Genomic DNA, 23307 nt, shown 5'->3' with positions numbered 1-23307 from the left:
CAGACACTCATGTGATCCTAAGACCGTGACCGGGCTAAGTGCCCAAGGTTCCTACCACTCCCTTTAGAGACCAGGTAGTGAACCTGCAAGCGCTGCCCCGGGAGGAGGCAGACCCAGCCCCATCGTTGCTGTGTCCGGTACTTGCTTTGCGTACCTATCTGGACCGCACACAGAGCTTTAGACACTCTGAGCAGCTCTTTGTATGCCTTGGGGGACAGCGGAAAGGAAACGCTGTCTCAAAACAGAGGCTTTCCCACTGGGTAGTAGATGCCATTTCATTGGCTTATCACACTCAGGCCATGCCCCCTTGCGGGGCCAAGCTAACTCGACAAGGAGTGTTGTGTCCTCGTGGGCACTGGCCAGGGGTGCCTCCCTAGCAGACATTTGTAGAGCAGCGGGTTGGGCAACACCCAACACATTTACGAGATTTGACAATCTCAGGGTTGAGTCAGTTTCATCCCGTGTTTTCTCAGGTCCGAGCCAGTAGAACTCGGTAACACGCTGATGGGCTTGCCGGGTGAATCGCTTGCATATAGCGCCCTTTCCCTCGGTTGAGGTAAAACTGTGCGTCTTTTTTCCCAGGAGATTCCACTCCACTTGAATCCCTGGTCGATTCCTCCCTAGCCCTCATGGGTCCGCAGTTCGGCGGAGGAACTTGCCGACCCAATCCACTGCGGGTACTCAAATCTACCCTGTACTGGAATAGGTGCTCCACAGGGTGAGGACTCACTACCCCTGTGTGTATTTTCCGCGATACGGTCCCCTTACGAGCGGACCCCCGTTTTTTCTGGTCGCCGTTTTGTAGAAACTCCCCCTCGCTGAGGCTGGATCTACCAATGCGCCACTTCCACGTGTCGCCTAAAAACACATGTGATGTATTCACCACCTTACCTCCCCAGCTGGGTAGGGGTGGTCTCCGCAGGGTCTTTTCCCCCTGAAAGAATAGAAAATTGGGTAAGACCCCCTTCCCTCAGTGCGTGTAAGGGCCCACGGCTGTCTATTGCTCTATGCGAGAAACATAGAGAGAAAAGAGGCCCAGCCAGGCTTGGCCCGTTCCTAGGTTGGCAAGCATCGCCTTGTTCCCCTGTCAGCGTAACCAAAAGGATTCCGATGACTTTGGTGGGACATTGGGGAAGGGTACGTGCAGTCTGATACAGCTGGTCGTCTGGCATGTAAAAAAAACACCTGCCCGCTCCTGTGTCAGACCACGTACACGGCTCAGCGCATGGCGTAATTTAAATTGGACCCCTAGTGTCGCTTCTCCGACACAACGTGGAGAGAGCGACAGCAGGGGAACGTCTAGGTTACGTATGTAACCTCCGTTCCCTGATGGAGGGAACGAGACGTTGTGTCCTTCCCGGCCACGTCGCTGAGCCGAGCCGCTGTAGCGGCCGGACCATTTCCGGCTCCTCAGAAAAATCCTGAATGAACTCTAGTATTTGCCTCGCCTTTGTACCCATATGTCCGGGGGCGGGGTATGCAAATACTAGCTGCCAACTTCTCATTGGCCTTTTTTCATAGATCAGAGGTATATTCGGTGCTCAAGAGAGACCCCTAGTGTCGCTTCTCTGACACAACGTCTCGTTCCCTCCATCGGGGAACGAAGGTTACATTCGTGACCTAGACGTTCCCAATTGTACATTGTGAAATCTTGAAACTTGACTTATTAATTAGTATCCCAGGGTGAAGTGTCAAATGTGGTAGACATTTGTTAATTATAAATGAACAAAAATGACCTAAAAATTACATTGCTTTAACAATTTCAAGTGTGAAAAGCTAATTATTGCAGAAAAATACTAGTAATATATTATTCTAAATATAAAACAACTTATACAGCTTAGTTTTACATCATTCTCCATTGCACTTTCGCAAACATCATTTATTCAGCACAAACTGAGGAGGCTTATGATCTAGCTATTATTTTGCAGCATGTACATATGCTACAAACATCAAAGAGTTCAAAACAGCATGTATAATCAGCAGTAACATGCTCTGTGATTGTAGTGTGGTTGAATCATCAAGCCTGACCCCTAGTGGTCAGAACCCACCTTGCACTTATGATGAACTACAGAAAATCATCAAGGACAAACAGATTTAATCAGGTTTTGCCAGAATTTCACGCAGCAAAAAAAAAAGTGAGGAATGAAAATGTATGCAAATTAAAACCACCAGGTACTTTGTCTTGAAGATTTAAATAATCAGGATACTTAAATGGAAAGGAAGCTTATTGGGACAGGAACTACATTACAAGGACACAACTGAAGTGTCTCTCATTGGTGAGTGTATACCTCATAGTATTGTGACGAATTTTCATGAGATCGGGTTGGTTCTTTAAAGAAGATGTTTTTTAAAGAACTGAACAATATAAAGCTTTTTATATAGTACAGATTATCCGATGGAATCAGACTGTAAAACTGTGAAACAATAGTGTCATTTCCAGCTCATTTTAAATTCTGTATTGAGTGCAAAAGAATTTTGTGCCTGAAATGACGCTGATGGAAATTGATTTTTTTAACGTATTTGAAAAAAACAAAAAAGAAAAAGAAAAAGGTTGATTCCTTTGTCTTCCTAAGGCTAATTTCATAGCTTACCGGTACATTTTATGTTTCCAAAATGCACATAATTAAATAAAATTTTCAAAATGTTATTGTGATTTGGCGAAATTACAGCTTCATTGGAAATGGCACCCATTAAAAACATTCTGCCCACAAGTGTTTTTTGAATTTTCTTTGTTTTCTTCAAACATCACTTGTCTCATATTTCATCTCAAGCATGCTCTTCACTGACACTTTTGTCCAGATAGTTAACAAGTACAATAACTAACTAAAACTTTAACAAGGGCAACATTTTTAGTGTGGTGGAAATTACACCTGTGGGACAATAGTAATTTTTGAAGGACCCTAATTTATATCCTCTATGGGGGGGGGGGTTAATTGTTTAATAAAATACAATCCCTGGGACATGAAAGTGCATGAAGTAAAGAAACATTAAAAAAAAAAAAAAAAAACAAGTAAACATTTTTGTGTCATATTTACAGTCACCTCAGAGGGAAAAAAATTATAATAAACTATTAACTATTTTTGTAATTAAAGGGAGCATGTTTTATACCACTAGTTTCAAAATGAGGGTATTTATTTATTTATTTATTTATTTTTGTAAAACATTTAATAATAATAATTTAATTATTAGGGTTGTCAATCGATTAAACTTTTAAATCAAATTAATTACATGGCATGCCGATTAATTAATTGAATTAATCACAATCAATCGCATATATACAGCTGAAGTTTACATACACCTTAGCCAAATACATTTAAACTCAGTTTTTCCCAATTCCTGACATTTAATCATCAAATTCTATCAGATTGAGGACAGGTCTTGGTGATTGGCACTCCAGTACCTTGACTTTGTTGTGCTTAAGACATTTTGCCACAACTTTGGAGGTATGCTTGTGCTCATTGTCAATTTAGAAGACCCATTTGTGACCGAGCTTTAACTTCTTGGCTGATGTCTTGAGATGCTGCTTCAATATATCAACATCATTTTCCTTCCTCATGATGCCATCTATTTTGTGCACCAGTCCCTCCTGCAGCAAAGCAACCACACCACAAAATGCTGCCACCCCTATGCTCTATGGTTGGGATAGTGTTCTTCGGCTTGCAAGCCTCACCCATTTTCCTCCAAATATAATGTTGGTCATTATGGCCAAACAGTTAAATTTTTGTTTCACCAGACCAGAGGAAATTTCTCCAAAAAGTAAGATATTTGTCCTTACTGAGTGGTATGATGGCTGTGTGGTCCCATGGTGTTTATACTTGCATACTATTGTTTGTACAGATGAACATTGTACCTTCAGGCATTTGGAAATTGCTCCCAAGGATGATCCAGAATTGTGGAGGTCAACAATTTTTTTCTGAGCTCATTGCTGATTTCATTTGATTTTCCCATGATGTCAAGCAAAGAGGCACTGAGTTTGAAAGTAGGCCTTAAAATACATACACATGTACACCTCCAATTCAGTACACTCCTATCAGAATCTAATTGGATAATTGTCTAATGGCTTGACATCATTTTCTGGAATTTTCCAAGCTGCTTAAAGGCAATTAACTCCCACTGGAATTGTGATATAGTCAAATAAAATTGAAACAATCTGTCTGTAAACAATTGTTGGGAAAAAGTAGAAGTCCTAAACGACTTGCCATATCTATAGTTTGCTAATATGAAATCTGTGGAGTGGTTAAAGAAATCAGTTTTAATGATTTCAATGTACACTTCTTCAAAAAATTACAATAATTCAATATATAATGATGAAATAATTAGTTAGTTTTATATATAGTTAGTTTTGATTAATTACATAATTATATATATATTCTGTTTTTGGCCATTTCAAGCATTGTGCAGTCTTCATTTCTCAAAACAATGATTGACTGACAAGTTTCTAGAGAAAGTAGTTTCTTTTTTGCCATTTTTGACCTAATATTGACCTTAAGACATGTCAGTCTATTGCATACTGTGGCAACTCAAAAACAAGACAATGTTAAGCTTCATTTAACAAACCAAATAGCTTTCAACTGTGTTTAATATAAATGGCAAGTGATTTTCTAGTACTAAATTATCAATTTAGCATGATTACTCAAGGATAAGGTGTTGGAGTGATGGCAGCTAGAATTGGGACCTTTCTAGATTTGATCAAAAATAACTTTTTTCAAATAGTGATGGTTGTGTTTTTTACATCTGTAATGTCCTGACTATACTTTGTGATCAGTTGAATGCCACTTTGGTGAAATAAGTACCAATTTCCTTCTGAAATAGCTAAATCTGTACATTATTCCAAACTTTTGGCTACTATTGTATATATTTATGTATGTATATATTATGATAAAAAATATGAATATTCAGATAATTACAATGCATTATTATGTACACTAGTTACATTATTTTGGCAGAGGAGATAAGCGTTGATAAGACAATACAAAAAGTGGCTTTAGAAAGCAATATATTTTTTATTTTCAATTATACCACGGGTCTGTTGAATGCATGATTCTGACTGGTTCATGGACCTTCTGAGGTGTGCAATTATTTTTCAAGTAAACGCACGGTTCCAGGTCTTGTTTGTATAACGGTTCTACATCACTTTGCCAAATTATTTCAGTTCCACAACAAAACCAAGTAAATTGGTTAAGAGTAGGGATGCACCGAATTTTCGGCCGCCGAAAATTTTCGGCCGAAAATGGCACAGGTTTTTGTCCGAAAGAGAAAATATGAGCCGAAAATACCTCCTCGCCCCGCCCCTCAGTGCTCAGATTTCACTCTCGATCGATCTAGCCCTTATCACAGCGCTACCAAACAAAGGCCGATCATGTCAGCGGTGTGGAAATTCTTCAAAGTTTCTGATAAGGACATCAAATTTGCGATCTGCAGTGTTTATTCAGCAGAAATGTCAAGATATATATATATATATATATATATATATATATATATATATATATATATATATATATATATATACAGAGTACAGCAAGAGATTCTACAGGAAAGTGTCACAACTAGCGCAGCTACACCACAACTTGAGGCGTATCTAGCGGAACTACGCCAGAAGCGACAATCCCCTTGACTACGGTCGCATAAACAAAGCCCGCTTTCCTTTGCTTGCGCAGATTGCGCACAGGTATTTATCTGCCCAAGCACCAGCACAGAGTGTGCAGCATCAGTGCAGCATCTCATGTTCTTGATGAGCTTAGTTTAGCAATTTTTGTTCTTGAAGAGAAACCTTTCACTTGTACTTAAATAGAAAGCGGTCCAATATGATGTGTATAGCAATTACATTAGCCTACACTTGTTCTTCACTCGAGGATACATCTGTCGTTTACAGTTGAGGTTGGATTTAGTTCAATTACTGCTGTTTTGCACAATAATTTTCACTTAAAGTGTACATAAGTTTACATAAACAGAATAGAGCACTGATCTATATATATAATTATATATTATAGTTATATATAGATCAGTGGAATAGAGGCCCTCTGCCATTCTGTGTTCTGCCTGTTGTTTTAATAAAAATTACTGTTGCATATTTAAACTTTTTGAAAGATGTTAGCGAAGTTCATTACTTGACTGTTGGATGTTAGCGAAGTTCATTACTTGACTGTTGTTTTTCATATAATAGTTTTCTAAAACTTTACATTATTTGGATAATTGTTAATAAAATCTGTCAAATTAGATTTTTACAGAACTTAAAGAAGAAGAATATTGAATATAGTTTTAATATATTTTTTGTCCAATTTTGGTGTTACTTTCAATAAAAGAGTGATTTATTTTATTGGTTTGTAGTTTTTCTATTCAGATTCATTAAATTCATGAAATTAACGAAAAAGTATAAAATTAATACAATTATACACCATTTTTTTTTTTTTTAAATAGGTAAAAATTTCGGATTCAGTTTTGGTTTTCGTCCAAGTGCAACCTGGATTTTCGGTTTCGGTTTCGGCCCAGGATTTTCATTTCGGTGCATCCCTAGTTAAGAGTGTCAAACAATGTCTAAAATATCCTACATTTATTTCTATTTCGGTTAAAAACCAAACACGTGGACACACATTACACACACACTTACTCGTGAGAGAAAAGAAGAGACATCATGTCAGCGCACTCCTGCATCTTAGTAGGGATTAAAAACATTGTTATGGTTTACAACGGAAATATGGGGACTCTTGCTGCTGCTGAGCAGTGAGTAATCTTACAAATTGGCATTTTTTAAGGGATGTTACATCTGACAAGAGCTGCAACAAAAAAAGTTAATCCCAGAAGCAATCTCTCTTGTTTTCAGAGTTTCTCTCATTAAATCCCTCAAAAACAAACCCACAAGGGTTTTCTAAGGGTGTGTCAATGTACACATGCATAAGAGATGCTTTTGGAGCATCTCACTTTGGTTGCGTCGCATCATAAACATACAATTTTTAGGTTGCTGTGTAAAGTTAAAAGTAGAAAAACATGTCTTGAGTCCATGTCCAGATTTGTGCAGTACCAAGCTGTGTTTTGAACTCGTTTTGTGCTGTCAGTAAGTGTGGTTTGTTCTCTGTATAAGCTGTGTGTTGCCTATACAGTTTAGATTACTGCCCCCTGAAGAATACATGTGGTATTTCAAGCTTGAATGGCTCAAGATTCTTCCTTATTACGGTCCTGGGATATGATTAATTGTGTAATTGTTTTTTAACAAGTTATTTTTATATAATTAATTGCACTGAATAAACGCATTATATCGACACCCTATTAAATACAGTACATACAGTGTGTGTCAAAAAACAAAAATGATCACGATCATTATAACTGAAATTTTGGAAAACATGCATTTAAAACTACTGTAGCATTAGGGCCCCTTTGACATACTATTTTCAACATATACTATGTATATGTTACTGATAATATGTGAATTGGGATAGCTTATCTGCACACCACATAATTGACTAAGGAAACCTAGTATAGAGAGATAGCCAACATTTTAATAGGTATTAAACACATTCACTCTTATAAAAATAAGAGTGAATGTGTTTTTTTTTTTAAACTTCTGTTCTTCAAATCCATCAGTTTTCCATTCTGTTCCCATGGCCATATAATGGCTTAACTAAAGAGACGTATGAAAATACACACCCTATAATTACCCAGCATGCTTCTATTCACACCTTACTAAGTGTAGTGACCGTCTAGCAACTCCTGGCTTTATTAAGCACCTGGCAGAGCGATAGCAGAAGAAAAGCAGTTTACTGGCTAAATAGCTGCTTTTCTTCTGGGTATTTTCGAATCTTATCGCTGGAATATCCCAAATGCCAGGAGATTGCAGCGAGAGCCGAGAGGACAGCTTAGAGAAAATGAAAACACATCCATCCACAGCTCTAGACTTCCACTCCATCCCTATGTTCTACAGCCTGGAGATCAGCTACTCCAGAGATAATGGGGAGAAAGATTTGTATTTAAAGAAAGAGAGAGAAACAGAGATGAAGAATGTGGTGAGAATATATGAATTGAGCTCTTTTATATCAATTAGCCTCAAATGAATGTTTACACACCACTTTAACGCAATCATACAACAACATCAGTAAAGCACACATTTTCCAGACTGTTTCAGTTAGTGGTAACACTTTAAAGGAATGTTCTCTTTGTTAAGGGTTTATAAACTGGTTTATTAATGACTAATTCTTAACTTACAAATGCATTGTAAATCATTGATATGCAGTTATAACAACATGAGTAAAAGAGTGACTTTCATAAAATATCTGTCAAATTGTGAACCATAAATGGACACACATGAAGCATTTACTCTATTAAGGAGTTGTCAACGTTAGAACCTTATGTACAGTACATAAAAGTCAGTTTGATCATCAGGCTTTATTACAGTATATGATTTACACTGTGAATTGAAAAGTGTTTTTACGTTTGGATAGAGGTAACTAGGTCTAGGTAAGTTGGGACACCATTGGGAATATGTCAATTAATTCAAGTATGAACAAGTGTATTTATTAAACTTTTATAACCTAAGGTAAATGGCTCACTATTTGACATGTATAGCAAGAAAGTCAACTTTTTTTTTCATGTAATGCAATGATATATAAAGCATTTAAAAATAACCAATAAATCATTACTGAACCTCTTTATACATCTTTAAAAAGGGAACATTATTGTAAAGTTACCCAGTTGGTAAATGAAGGTTTGTGAAATAAACCGTAAACAGAAATTCTGGGTTCAATACAACTTGAGCTCTATTGCAACATCTTTGACACTCTGTCGATTACCTCAGAACAGTTTTAATTGTCACTAAGTTTGTAAAAAAAAAACAAAAGCTCCATATAAAGCGGTATAAGGGAAAGGAAGAGGCGAGAACTGGCATGATAATATAAATAATAGTTTAATGAACAAATAAACCAAAAGACACAAACACACACATAGGATGGATGGCTGCCCGTAAATGTTCTCTCTCTGTTGCACCACCATCTGCAGTCTGGCTTTATCCCTCTTGAAGGCTTGATTAGCCTGATATGGGGCCGGGTGTGTAAAATCAAGACCCGGCCTCACCCTCCGCCCTCTCACACCCCATTTGCATTAATGCACTTACAATTCCAGTCTATGGGACAATAATGACAAACAGAATCAAAAGATAATTTTATTAATTTACAGCAAACATCCCCACCAATCAAAATGTAAACTTTTTATGATCCACCATCAGAATTTTAACGTAAAGCAGGACTTTTAGGCCGCTAGCCCTGGCGTGACCTGTGACCTCTGGAAGGTGAAAATGAGTTGTGAAACATTAAGCGATTGTGAGCATTTTAACACCATTACTAAATTTTCTATACACTTTGTCCTGATTTACAAAGAACCCTAAATAAAGGGTACTAATTTGCTCATGCAACCTATCAAATTTTGTGTGTGCTCTATGGATGTATTAGTGTTGATTTACAAAGAATAACCGCGCAAATAATCACACATGCAAATATCTTGCACACACGCTCCAAAAGGAGGCTTTGCGTGTGGAACGGTACAAAATTCCACTCACTTATGGCTCTTATTAAACACAATTTTATTTGATTGAGAAAATGTAGGATAGGGCATTTCGTATAAATGCCATTTATTTAAGGCTTTTGCCCTTTTTCTGGCCCTTTGACCGGGTCAAATTTGGGGTTAGAGGGTGTATCGCCCGCCTACATTTGCCTTGAGCTCCCCAACAATTTCTGAATGCCTCCCTAATCCAACCGACTGCAGCCCCACCAAAGATCTCATCCTAGTACCAGCCCTGGGCTTATGTTGATCAAAAGACCAGTGTACTGTATGACACTCAGCGTGTTAATTGTGACATATTGACAATTGTAGTCTTTGGCACACATTTGACCTGATCAACAGCTCTGATTGGCTAGAGAGGTGACAGAAGGGATATCACAGGAGTGAAAAGGACATGATATGAATGTTTTGAATGTATTTTATACCTGTTTTAGTAAGAGGACTGGAGAAGAGCTGCTGTAGAAGTTTGTTCTCTGATGTTCTCAGAACCACCACAATGTCTGCAGGCAGAGTGTCACGATTCTTCTCCAGAAAACCATTCACATTATACAGGACCTGACAAAGAACAAAGAGACATTTTCAAATGTGGAATTATTATACACTTTTACATGAAAAACTAAAGGACACTTTATATGCTCATACAGTATTAGAGTAAGAGATAAATAAATAAACAAACTGCAATTTAAAGGTTTAGACACAAAATTCAACCCTTTTTATCTAAAGGTTTACGCTTAATTGCTTGAGATTAGATGTATTGACAAATATAAATTTAAGTTTTACAGAGGAGTGGTGGTGGCATAGTGGGCTAAAGCACATAACTGTTAATCAGAAGGTCGCTGGTTCGATCCCCACAGCCACCACCATTGTGTCCTTGAGAAAGGTACTTAACTCCAGGTTGCTCTGGGGGGATTGTCCCTGTAATAAGTGCACTGTAAGTCGCTTTGGATAAAAGCGTCTGCCAAATGCATAAGTGTAAATGTACAGTCAGCCATCTGATATAGCAAAATAACCCCCAACATAGTGTTAAGTCTTGTATCACCCTGAAGGGGTTTATTTTGTGATAACACCTGTCTGACTGTACATTAACCCGCTTACATGGGTATTAACCAAACAAATAAATAAATGGAGATTAAATATTGATTTAAAGTTATGTTATTATGTGAGTATAAATACATAGCTAAATATCTGATTTGCACTATTTGATTTCTGTTGGTGTTTATTTTGTAAATAATGACCATCTGACCATCTCATTATCCAGATTAATAAATGACTACTTGCTAATTATTTGATTTGCTTACTTGTATAGTTCACAGAGTAACACGAGAAGTAGGAGAGATGACTCGCAATACCTGGATGACTGGCCTGATATGTCTTAATTCCAGGATGTACGGTTGTTACTTAGAAATATCAGTGCAAGATGGTGCCATTGACCAATCAGAATCGAGTATTCCAGAGAGCCGCATACTAAAAACTTTTTTCACTTCATGAAATATTCTCTCCCACATCTTGTGGCTAAAATTGCAATTTTTTACATTTCCAGGTGGTACATGCTCGACTCGACTGCACATCTTGGCCCAGAAACTGATTGTCTAGAGAAGTGCTTTAGGCCGAAACATACTCTACACAAGTACGTGTACGCAAATGCGAGCGCTTGGCCACTGCATTGCCTATGCGCATATGGTTGAACATGTTTAAAGTGTGTTGCGTTACTGTGGTGGGAAAAAAACCTTAGTACTCAAGGGGGTGATAGAGTTACTTTCAAATGTCTGTGCCTTTTACTGAAGTCGCTATAAATATATTGACTTTAACTTACTTGCTCAGCAATATTCTCTTCAAACTGTTTCTCCGCCATAAAAGTAGATAAATTGAAAGAAAAAATAATCTCGCTCTAGCGCCTGCTGCGGCAATGTTGAGAAGGCATAGTTACATGAAGTTTATAATTGCAGTCTGACACATTTCAGAACGCAAAGACATATGAAATCGAACTTGCGTTGCAAGATGCGTCTGTATGTTTCAGCCTTTATTCATTTTGGCCCACCCCCACCGGCAAGTGGCAGTTATCTCTTTGCATTGCCCTAAAACTGAACAGCTGCAAGAGATAATAATAGTCTTGAGATTATAAACTTCAGCATTAAATTATTATATTTGTATGTATAGTGTCTAAAATAGCATTGGCAATGTACAATTAAGTTTGTCTTGCTGATAAAGCTTTTGTCTTGCTGATAAAGCTTGATATGAATTTAATCTGCCCATTTGATCCAATTATTAAAAAAAGTGGAAGACACCAGAAGATTTGGCCAAACTTTTACTTAGCAGCATGTCCACTGATTTTATGGAATGTATACATATACTTGCATCAAAGATTTTAAGGGGACATAATATGCAAAATCCACTTTTTCCATATTTTTTTTTACATAATTTTGTGTCCCGAGTGTGTGTAGACAACCAGAAAATATGGTAAAAGACCATCCCCTGGTTTCTTTCCTTTCGCCATCAATAAAAAACAGTGGCTGAAGGCTGCTACTAGGTAGGATGCGTCCTTTGAAGGCTGCAGTATACTGAGTGTCTTAATTTAAAAAAGCCTCGTTTAAACGAGACGGCCTTCGTAGGACAAACAGAACATAATATGGTTGCTATGACAGCACGCCACTCTTTAACGAGTGCAGTCGCTTTGAGTGAGAAGGGAATGTATGAGGTACATATTAGGAGTGTTATAATGATGTAAAGAGAAAAGAAAATGTATTTTACAGGTGTACTTTTAGTTTAGTCGTACTTTAGTAAGACTTTATTTGAATTATATATTAATATAATTATACATATTATATACTCTGCGGGCAGCTACTGAGGTACTTCAACTTGGGGAATTAACATTACTTGCGTTTGAACATCATATTTATTAGAAAATTGGCATAATTATTTTTAGACATTTCAGTTGTAGCAAAGAATTGTGGGTTCTGAGTGCCCATGAAGGATACACCTCAAGCATCCTCCGAATTCCCGTGAAAGAAGGTCGCATTCGAAGGCTGCATTGGAAGTATCCTACTCAATTTTCTGAAATTAAACAGCCTCGATGACGTATGCAGCCGACAAATGCAACCTCCTGAGGACGCATCCTTCCAAACGAGACACAGCCAGTGTCTCCGAATGAGCCGTTCATGTTTGCAGTCCCTTATGACATCAAAAGGGGAAAGGTACCACCCACGGCTGGCAAAGAGATCTGCCCGAGTAGCTTAGATCCACCCTCAATAAAATTGAGTGAACAGCACATAGTCCGCCATATTTATCTCCCCGCTTGTGCTAATTTAATAACAAAGAATCTGTAGCTCTGTTTTGGTTACAATATAAACTGACTGGCACCCTCCACAGTCCCATTTGAGTGGTCATGTAATGAAGATTTTCTGTGTAATAAAACCGGTCATTATTTCAAAAAACGATTATGAAACAATAGTGGTATTTAGACAACTATAGCTTTTTATCATATTTCATAACTATGTTATGCATAATACAGTAAGATGATTGACTTAGTGTGTTCTCCTTGTTATTTATAATATTGTAACTGCTTAATTTCTCCTTCATTGTTGTCACCGGGTTATCCATGGCACCAGCAGGAAAGGCAAAGCTCACTTCCAGTAAGGGGTGTGGGGAGCAGCAGCTCCTTTACATTTAAAGCTACAGACACTAAAATAGCCCGTTTGAAACAGGGCTATAAAACGGGTATAAAGGAATGATAGAATAAACGATCTGTGAGATATATTGAGACACATTATGGGGACACCTGATACCACATAGTGTAAAAAGGGGCATAATATATCCCCTTTAAACCTATAAAAATGTGTCTAATTAACTCAAACCGCAAAAATAATAATTAATAAATCAGCTAAACAGTTTAACATATTTATATTTAAATAATTAAAAAAATATTTTTTAAAAGTTCTTTCAGACAAAGTATAGAGTACATTTATGTATGATTATTTTTTAATGTTTGTTTAGTGTACCATGTACCAGGATTAATCACGATTAATTCCAGAAAACTATATGATTATCTAAAAATAAAATAAAAATAGAAGGTACTGCTAAAAGTGAGATTTTAGAAACAAAAGAAATTACATTCAGTCAGTATTGTAGCTCTTACCTTGCCAGCATAATGCTGAATTCCAAAGCAAAGCTCCACACGCTTCGGTGTCCAGAAGTACTTGTTTCTCAGGTTATCCTGGAATTTATCTTAAAAAAATAAATAAAAATACAAATAAATACTGGAGTGGATAAAGCATTTCATCAAAATCTCATTACAAAAACATTAATTTGTCACAAATAGCTTTAGAGGCATAAGAAAATTATATGAATCATAATAATCATCTCATTTAGACCTATGTGTCAAGCAAAAATACATTATTTTACATACATTTTAAACCCTTCGATTAATATTGCCATAATATTTAGTCTATTCATTGAAATAAATGTATGTTGAATGTCATATATAGTTAGTGATTTAACATGAATGAGCAAGTGTCTCCCATGAATTAGCGTTCTAACAGAAGTTTCTTTAATAATAAAACACACAGAATGTCAGGACAGCTATAACTGATACTAACCAACGAGTGTCTGGTCTGTGGCCTGTGGGAAGCGGCTCTCTTCATCCAGCAGTGACAGTAAACCCATGGGCTTCTGCAGAAACATGTCTAGAATGGGCCGGTTGTCCTCGTACTCAACCAGACTGGCATCTACACCCTCACTCTGATACTCCATCTGAACACACACACACAAACACCAGTTAACAATAGTAGTTTTCTTTATATATTTGTGCCACCCGAATTACAATCAGAAATCACACACCATGGACATTTCAACACTAAAATAAGCCCGATGGTGAAGTGACAATTTAAAATGAATACATGATCAAAATAACCTTCCTGTAATCAGTCACATTCAATAACAGTATTCTTGTATAGTAGATTTATTGCTCTTGTGTCTGCTTATGTTGTTTTTTTGGTTATGCACTTGTTTATCTTTTTGTTTTTCACTATTATACTTCTAGCCTTAAAGGAGAGAGCAGCCTGTACACACTTTCCCTCTTTTTGATATTTATTTCAGATACTATATTTGAGATTGTTTAATCCAGTACACATGGCAAACAGAGTAAATGATGAGAGAATTGTCATTTTTGGGTGAAAGTATACTATAGTGTATTATTTAGTGAAAATGTTCACTGACCGTTGCTCTCCTGTGCGCGTTCATGATCATATCTGACAACATTTGGGTAACAAAATCCGGGAGACCTCTGATGTCTGATGTCAAATTTAATGATTTAATGTGCCGAGTAACGTCATGTTTCCCACCGTGTACGATATTAAGATCAGTGCTACACTGATATCGATATTGATATCAAAAAGACTCCTGGGACAGGTATGTTTATGATAGGTTCAGCCCCCACGACATTGGTTCGTTCAAGCAAAAACGAATATGTTTATCTAAAAACAGGTCATCCACAGCGATAGTGACAATAGAACACAACACAGCTGCACACAAAACAGAGAACAGAACTTATTAAACATGCATGAAGAGTCATTGTGTGACATCATTGAGCACAACACTTATTCACAATTCCTTCCTTTGTGTTAAGAAAAAGAAAGAAAGTCATGTAGGGTTTATCAACACAGGGGTGTGTAAACAATGACTGAATTTTCATTTTTGGGTGAACTAATCCTTTAATTCTGCACATAAAATTATCACAAAACAATTTTTTTTTATTTACTGCACAAATATAATGAAGTTACAATGATGTGCGACACAACTCTGTCATATTTCAGTACTTCACATATGGACAGTGACTCTATAAAGTAGCACTTAAAGTGCATCTTCACACATTCATGTTTAGTGCAGCTTTGGGAAATGCATGTAAAAAAAATAATGAACATTTGTAAAATCGCTCTTAGAAAACACTCTTAACAACTAAGATCAATCTTTATTGCAAAATGAGGCCCTGGTTAATTTGTAGACATTTTTAGAGCATGGCATTCAATAAATGTGTCATTTATTCACACTGTAAAAAGTGGTTACATGCAATAAATTACTCCCTGAATGAATGACTATTACGAGCCGGATCTTATCACTGAATCAGAAACACTTCTACATCAGTCTATTGACTGACATGAATGGTTACGAAGTGATCTTATTGACATGCAAATTATGTCCTAATAGGAATAAAATATGAACCGTTAGTGTATTATGTTATGTTGTCCATCCATCCATCCATCTTCAACCACTTTTCCGAAGTCGGGTCACTGGGGCAGCTGCTCCAGCAGGGGGCCCCAAACTTCCCTATCCTGAGCCACATTAACCAGCTCTGACTGGGGGACCCCGAGGCATTCCCAGGCCAGTGTGGAGATGTAATCTCTCCACCTAATCCTGGGTCTTCCCCGAGGCCTCCTTCCAGCTGGACGTGCCTGAAACACCTCACTAGGGAGGCGGCCAGGGGGCATCCTTACCAGATGCCCAAACCACCTCAACTGACTCCTTTCGACGCAAAGGAGCAGCGGCTCTCCTCCGAGCTCTTCATGGATGACTGAGCTCCTCACCCTATCTCTAAGGGAGAAGCCCGCCACCCTTCTGAGGAAGCCCATTTCGGCCGCTTGTACTCGCGACCTAGTTCTTTCAGTCATGACCCAACCTTCGTGATCATAGGTGAGGGTAGGAAAAAAAATTGACCGGTAGATCAAGAGCTTTGCCTTCCGGCTCAGCTCTCTTTTCGTGACAACAGTGCGATAGAGCGAGTGCAATACCGCCCCCGCTGCCCCGATTCTCCGGCCAACCTCCCGCTCCATTGTCCCCTCACTCGTGAACAAGACCCCGAGGTACTTCAACTCCTTCACTTGGGGCAATACCTCCTTCCTCCTTCCCTACCTGGAGTACGCACTCCATCGGTTTCCTGTTATGTTATGTTCGGTTTATGTTATGTTATGTTGTACTTAAAGGAATAATTTAAGATTCTCTCATCATTTACTCACCCTCATGCCATTCAAGATGAGTATGACTTTCTGTCTTCTGCAGAAGAAAAATTACGCTTTTTAGAAGAATATCCAAACTTTGTAGTTCCTCACAATGCAAGTGAATGGGTGCCAAAATGTTGAAAAAAAAACACAAAGGCAACATAAAAGTAATTCATGACTCCAGTGGTTAAATCCATATCTTCAGAAGTTTTATGATAGGTATAGGTGAGAAACAGCCCGGGCAATATTCAAATGGATCCTAAGAAATGGGTGAGGGTCCATTCACTTGCATTGTATGGACCCACAGAGCTGAAATATTCTTCTGAAACTTTTTATTTGTGTTCAGCAGAAGAAAGTCATACACATCTGTAATGGATTGAGGGTGAGTAAATGATGAGAGAATTTTCATTTTTAGGTGAACTATCCCTTTAAGGCTTGTGAGACTTTAATCAGGCACTGCAGTTCCCCTTTTGTCAATCACTCGACGTTGTGTCGATTGTAGTGACACAAGGGGTCTCTTCTGAGAGCCTCACATACCTCTGAATTGAGAAAAGGCCAATGTCAAATTGGCAGACAGAATTTGCATGTCCCGCCCCCAGACATACGGGTATAAAGGGGAGCGGGCAAGTGACTGTCAGACAGATTTTTTCTTCGGAGCCGAGCGGTTGTGTGATCAGCGAGATGTGTCACGACTGCTTCACCCACCTCTGTAAGAGAGGTTTCTGTTGGATCTGACGGCGCATTCCAGCAGCTTTCTCCTCTCAAGCCGCTTGATTCAGTCAAGCTCAAAGCCCTCTCCTTGAAGACGGCCCTCCTGATCACACTCGCTTCCATCAAGAGGGTTGGGAACCTGCAAGCGTTCTCTGTCAGCAACACTCGCCTGGAGTTCGGTCCAGCAGATGCTCACGTCATTCTAAGACCATGACCGGGCTACGTGCCCAAGGTTCCTACGACCCCTTTCAGGGACGAGGAGGCAGACCCAGCCTCTTCGTTACTGTGTCCGGTACGTGCTTTGTGTATCTACATGGACCGCACGCAGAGCTTTAGATGCTCTGAGCAGATTTTTGTCTGCTTTGGAGGAAGGCGGAAAGGGAACGCCGTCTCCGAACAGAGGTTAGCTCATTGGGTTGTTGATGCTTTTTCCCTAGCCTATCACACCCAGGCCATGCCCCCCCCCGTGGGTTTGAGCATACTCAACGAGAAGTGTGGCATCTTCATGGGCACTGGCCCATGCCACCTCCTTTGCAGACAGCGGTGGGCTGGGCAACACCCTACACCTTTTCTATGTTCAACAACCGCAGGGTTGAGTCAGTCTTGTCCCATGTTATGCCGACCGATTGTTCTGCTTGCACCTTGAACCCTTCAACCAAGCTGATCCAGTGTGCCTTCTTTCCCAGGTTAGCCAGTAAGCTCTCGCTTCCTGGATGCTCTTCCTCTCTAGCCCTCTGGCCGCAGATTCAGTGGAGGAATTCGCCGCAAGACCCACAATGAGTCGAGTGCTCCGTGTTGGGCTTGGGCTCCACAGGCAGTTCCCGCTTCAGGCAACTCCCTGGGACGTATTTTCCGTGGTACGTCCTCCTGCTGGCAGGACCCACGTCTTCCTTGGGCAGTCCTTGCTGCCCCTGGTCGCCGTGTCTGTAGCAACTCCTCCCTTGTAAGGCAGGATCTACCACCGCGCATGTCCACGGGTGGCTTGATAACCCCTGTGTGTATTGGCCACAAATTACCTTCCCAGTCTGGGTAGGTCCTGGTCTAAGCAGGGCCTTTTCACCCTAAAAGAATAGGAACGGGAAAGGATGCCTTTCCCGACGCATCTATCCCAAACAAGTCATGTCGCCTGTTCCCGTACGGGTACTGGGAACCTAAGAGCGGTATATAACACCTTTTATTGGGGGCGTTGGGGAGGGTTACGTGCAACCGACCCAGCTGCTTCTAGCACGCAGAAGCCTGCTTGCACCTGGTTCAGCAGTCACGGAACACAGGTAGTGCATGGCGTTTTGAAGTGGGACCACTTGTGTTGAGTGACAGAAAGGGAACGTCATGGTTACTGTTGTAACCTCTGTTCCCCGATGGAAGGAACAAGACGTTGTGTTCCCCTTGCCACGTCACTATCCCTACCTCTGTAATGCACTGTAACCTTACTCTCAGCTCCTCAGTGAAAACCTGTCTGACAGTCGCTCGCCCGCTCCCCTTTATACCCGTATGTAAATTAATTTATAAACCATGCAGATTCTGTATGCCAATTTGACATTGGCCTTTTCTCAAGTTCAGAGGTACGCAAGGCTCTCAGAAGAGACCCCTTGAGTCACTACAATCGGGGAATGGAGGTTTCAACAGTAGTAGTGTTAGGTTTATGGACTAGTTTTAGCCACTAGAGGCCCTCATTGCATTTTATTTCAGTTTCCCGCCTTTGTATCATGTGTCATTGTTTTCACCTGTGCCTCATTTTTTGTGAGTGTATTTAAGTTGCTCTGTTTCTCTGTTCTTTGCTCAGTGTTTGTTATGTTGAGACCAACACCTCTAGGCTTCTGTTGTTTTGAGGACACTTTGTTACCCTTGGAGGTTTCTGAACTTTGTTAAGATTTTTGCAAAACCTTTGGAACATTTGGGATCTTCTGTTGGTAACTATGTTATGTTTTTTCCCCTATTGACTTTTTGGGACATTTTTTGAGTTTTTTCAGTTTGGATTAACTTTTGGTATTTTTGTGGAATTACCTTCTGGTCTAATTAAAAGACATTGAGTATATTCCCTGACTGAGCTCTCATTTCTGCAACTGGGACCACATTCCCCATTTTCCCCAAGCTCAGTTCCCTTGACCTTGCGTCACCCATGATAGTCTGACAACATTTACATTACATTTATGCATTTGGCAGACGCTTTTATCCAAAGCGACTTACAGTGCAATTATTACAGCGACAATCCCCCCGGAACAACCTGGATTGTATTTAATATATATTTAGGATATATTACTGAATTGCATTTATGCCGACATAAACGCTGTGTAAATGTATCTGTGTAAACACACCTTTTACAAGAATTGTATTAAATGTATATCTAATTTTTTATATTTACTCTGTCAAATCTAAAATTATCTCCCATTTGAAGCGATCTATCTACAGGAGTCTGCAGTTGTATGTAAGTGTGTTTATTTCATTGTTTTTAACGTTGTTATAGTGGTATTCATTGCTAGATCAGGTGCTGTTTGTTTACTGTCTTGAACGGGGGTCGCTTAGACGTGTGTTTGGTGTGTGTGCGCGCTATATTTGTGTTGACTTGTCCCATAGTATTCGCTGATAGAATTGTTAGACTTGTTTAAACTTGTCACGTAGGATTCGTTGCTAGATTTGCTTAGACTTCGGGTTGGTTATCCTGTGTGTGTGTAAAACTATCGTCGTTTTAGTGTCTGCAAACAGTGCTTCACTGGTTTCAGAGTATTATTTATTGCTAAGTGCAGCATAATTTATTTGCGCTGTACAGAAGTTGCGTTTGTTCCCGCGCAACCCTGAGTTTCGGTTTCGGGTGACTACGTGACTAGCTTTGTTGTGATAAGTAGCATTAAGGCGTGGCTGCTTTTTTCCACTGAACGGCTCGTAAAAGTGGTTATTTATTGGACTTAATGCTGACGCGGAAGCGGCAGCGGAAGTGGTGGCCATCGTGTGAAGCCCTCCTTGTGTGAAGACCTACTTGGGTAAAGACCAGCGAGTCTACCTGTGCGAGTCCACCGAGCAAGGACACTGACAAGGCTCCACTCACCAAAGCACTTAAGTATTTTTCTATTCTATCTCTTTTATTATTTTACTTATATATACATACTATCATGTCTAGTTCACTAATAACACATGCCTTCAAGCACATCCCTGTTATCTGTTGTAGACCGTTCACAAGATACATATGCAAGACAAAATGCAACCTACGGCCGCTTTGCACTTCAACACCTGCTCCACTCTCGTTCTCAGTTGGACTCTGGAACTGCCAGTCTGCTGTGAACAAAGCTGCCTTCATTCCAGCTTTCGCCACGCAGTCCACCCTCAGCATCCTGGCACTGACAGAGACATGGATACGTCCTGAGGATACAGCAACACCTGCTGCTCTCTCTAACAACTTCTCCTTCTCCCACACCCCTCGACATACTGGTAGGGGTGGGGGAACAGGTTTGCTCATTCATAATAACTGGACTTTTTCACCACATGCTTCACTATGTAATAATACATCTTTTGAATTCCATGCCATTACTACAATGCAACCCAAAAAATTACATGTTGTTGTCATCTATCGCCCCCCAGGTCAGCTGACAAGCTTTCTTGAGGAATTGGATGTCCTGCTGTCCTCCTTGCCAGAGGATGGCAGGCCAGTTGTGGTTCTTGGTGATTTCAACATACACCAGGACAAACCCCAAGCCATTGAACTGAAGACTCTTCTGGCCTCATTTGACTTGGAAAGACTACACACCACAGCAACTCACAGGTCGGGCAACCAGCTGGACCTCATTTTTACACGTAAAATCACTACTTTGTTCAATTCAACATGATTCTCCCATCCATTGTAAAACCGACCCCACCTTTGGTTTCCTTTCGCTGTAACCTCCGTTCCCTCTCACCCTCTCGCCTTTCCACTGATGTCTCTGCCTCTCTTCCCACAATAAATGTATTTTCCATGCTTGATGTGAACACTGCCACAGACACACTTAGCTCTACTTTAACAACCTGTCTAGACAACATCTGTCCTCTCTCCTCTAGACCAGCACGGACTACACCACCCAGCCCCTGGCTGTCTGACGTCCTTCGTGAACATCGGACTGATCTCAGGGCAGCTGAGAGGAGATGGCGGAAATCTAAAGATCCAGCTGATCTAGGTAAATATCAGCTTCTGCTCGCAACTTTTTCAAATAACGTTAAAACTGCAAAAACTTCATATTACCAGACCAAGATCAACAGCACCACAGACACTCGTAGCTTGTTTAGAACATTTAACACACTTCTCTGCCCTCCCCTCCACCACCTGACACATCACTGACAGCAGATATATTCGCCACATTTTTTACTGATAAGGTTACAGCCATCAGCAATACATTCACAGCACCACACCCTGTCAAACACCTGGCTCCTGTATGCAACCCTTCTTTCCCTATGTTCTCTCCTTTAACTGACACTGAGGTCTCTAAACTCCTCCTCTCCAACCACCCCACAACCTGTTCCCTTGACCCCATTCCATCACACCTTCTCCAGGCCATCTCTCCGTCCATCCTACCGGCACTTACACACATAATTAACACATCCCTTCTTGCAGGCACTTTTCCCACTACATTTAAGCAGGCTCGAGTAACCCCACTGCTGAAAAAACCTGCACTTAACCCCACACAGATAGAACACTACAGACCAGTCTCTCTCATCCCATTCATGGCAAAAACACTTGAAAGGGCAGTTTTCAATCAGATCTCTGCCTATCTCTCTCAGAACAAGCTGCTGGATGACAATCAGTCGGCCTTCAAAAGTGGACACTCCACTGAGACTGCCCTGCTGTCTGTCATCGAGTCGCTGAGACAGGCGAGAGCTGAATCGAGATCATCCGTTCTGATTTTGCTGGACCTTTCTGCTGCCTTTGACACAGTCAACCATCAGATCCTACTCTCCACCCTCTCTAAACTGGGTATCACTGGAACTGTGCTTGACTGGTTCAACTCTTATCTCTCAGAAAGGTCGTTTGAGGTAGCATGGAGAGGGGAAGTATCCAAGCCACACAAGTTACTTACTGGGGTACCTCAGGGATCAGTGCTTGGGCCACTTCTCTTCTCCATATACACAACATCACTGGGACCCATCATCCAGTCACATGGTTTCTCTTACCACTGCTACGCTGATGACACGCTAACTCTACTTGTCTTTCCAGCCCAACGACACCACAGTGACCGTTCGAATCGCTGCCTGTCTGGCAGACATCTCGGCCTGGATGAAGGAACACCACCTTCAACTCAACCCTGCCAAGACCGAACTCCTTGTCTTTCCAGCCAACCCGGCTGTTGAACACAACATCACCATGCAGCTGGGTCCAACTACAGTTTCGCCTTCCAAAACGGTCAGAAATCTATGGGTAACCATTGATGATGAGCTAAATTTCACAGACCACATTTCAAAAACTGCAAGATCTTGTAGATTTACACTCTACAATATCAGGAAGATAAGACCCTTCCTTTCTGTACATGCCACACAACTGCTCGTTCAGTCCCTTGTCATAACTAGACTGGACTACTGTAACGCTCTCATTGCAGGCCTTCCTGCATGTGCTATTAGACCTCTCCAAATGATCCAGAATGCAGCAGCACGTCTGGTCTTTAATGAAACTAAGAGAGCACATGTTACACCACTCTTTGTCTCTCTCCACTGGCTGCCGGTTCATGCACGTTTTAAATTCAAGGCCCTGATGCTGGCATATAAAACAGTCACTGGGTCTGCTCCAGCATACCTAAAAACATTTATGCAGAGCTACGTTCCCACCAGAAGCCTGCGGTCGGCTAAGGAACGTTGCCTTGTCGTAACAAAACAAAGAGGCACCAAAACACTTTCCCGGACTTTCAGTTTCATCATACCACGGTGGTGGAATGACCTTCCCAACTCAATCCGGGAAGCTAACTCACTCTCTATCTTCAAAAAACAGCTAAAAACACATCTTTTCCAAAAGCACTTAACCGGTCAATAAAAAAAAAAAAAAAAATATATATATATATATATATTTACATTTCTTGTTGCACTTAAATCTGTTTTGTATACTATTATGATGATA

The 23307-nt window shown here is 40.2% G+C and overlaps 1 protein-coding gene and 1 long non-coding RNA gene across 2 annotated transcripts in view; one reads left to right on the top strand and one right to left on the bottom strand.

Moving 5' to 3' along the window:
• Positions 1-8160: 8160 nt before the first annotated feature.
• LOC127655015 (myosin-IIIb-like) overlaps positions 8161-23307 on the bottom strand; it is a 53991-nt gene continuing 38844 nt past the window's right edge. Inside the window, exons 14-17 of the mRNA XM_052142609.1 lie at positions 14136-14289; positions 13676-13764; positions 9969-10098; positions 8161-9109 (exon numbers count right to left, since the gene is read on the bottom strand). Coding sequence (XP_051998569.1) covers positions 9072-9109; positions 9969-10098; positions 13676-13764; positions 14136-14289 — 411 coding nt within the window. The 3' untranslated portion in view covers positions 8161-9071. The remainder of the gene's footprint in view (positions 9110-9968; positions 10099-13675; positions 13765-14135; positions 14290-23307) is intronic.
• LOC127655023 (uncharacterized) lies at positions 18872-21514 on the top strand. The gene is made up of 4 exons (XR_007972001.1): positions 18872-20295; positions 20404-20681; positions 20814-20994; positions 21267-21514. It is a non-coding gene; the product is annotated as an uncharacterized LOC127655023 (long non-coding RNA).

This window comes from Xyrauchen texanus, chromosome 14, assembly GCF_025860055.1.
Source record: "Xyrauchen texanus isolate HMW12.3.18 chromosome 14, RBS_HiC_50CHRs, whole genome shotgun sequence".
In the NCBI taxonomy this organism is placed as follows: domain Eukaryota; kingdom Metazoa; phylum Chordata; class Actinopteri; order Cypriniformes; family Catostomidae; genus Xyrauchen; species Xyrauchen texanus.
Note: the sequence above shows the minus strand (reverse complement) of the source record. Positions and strands in the feature narration are given on the sequence as shown.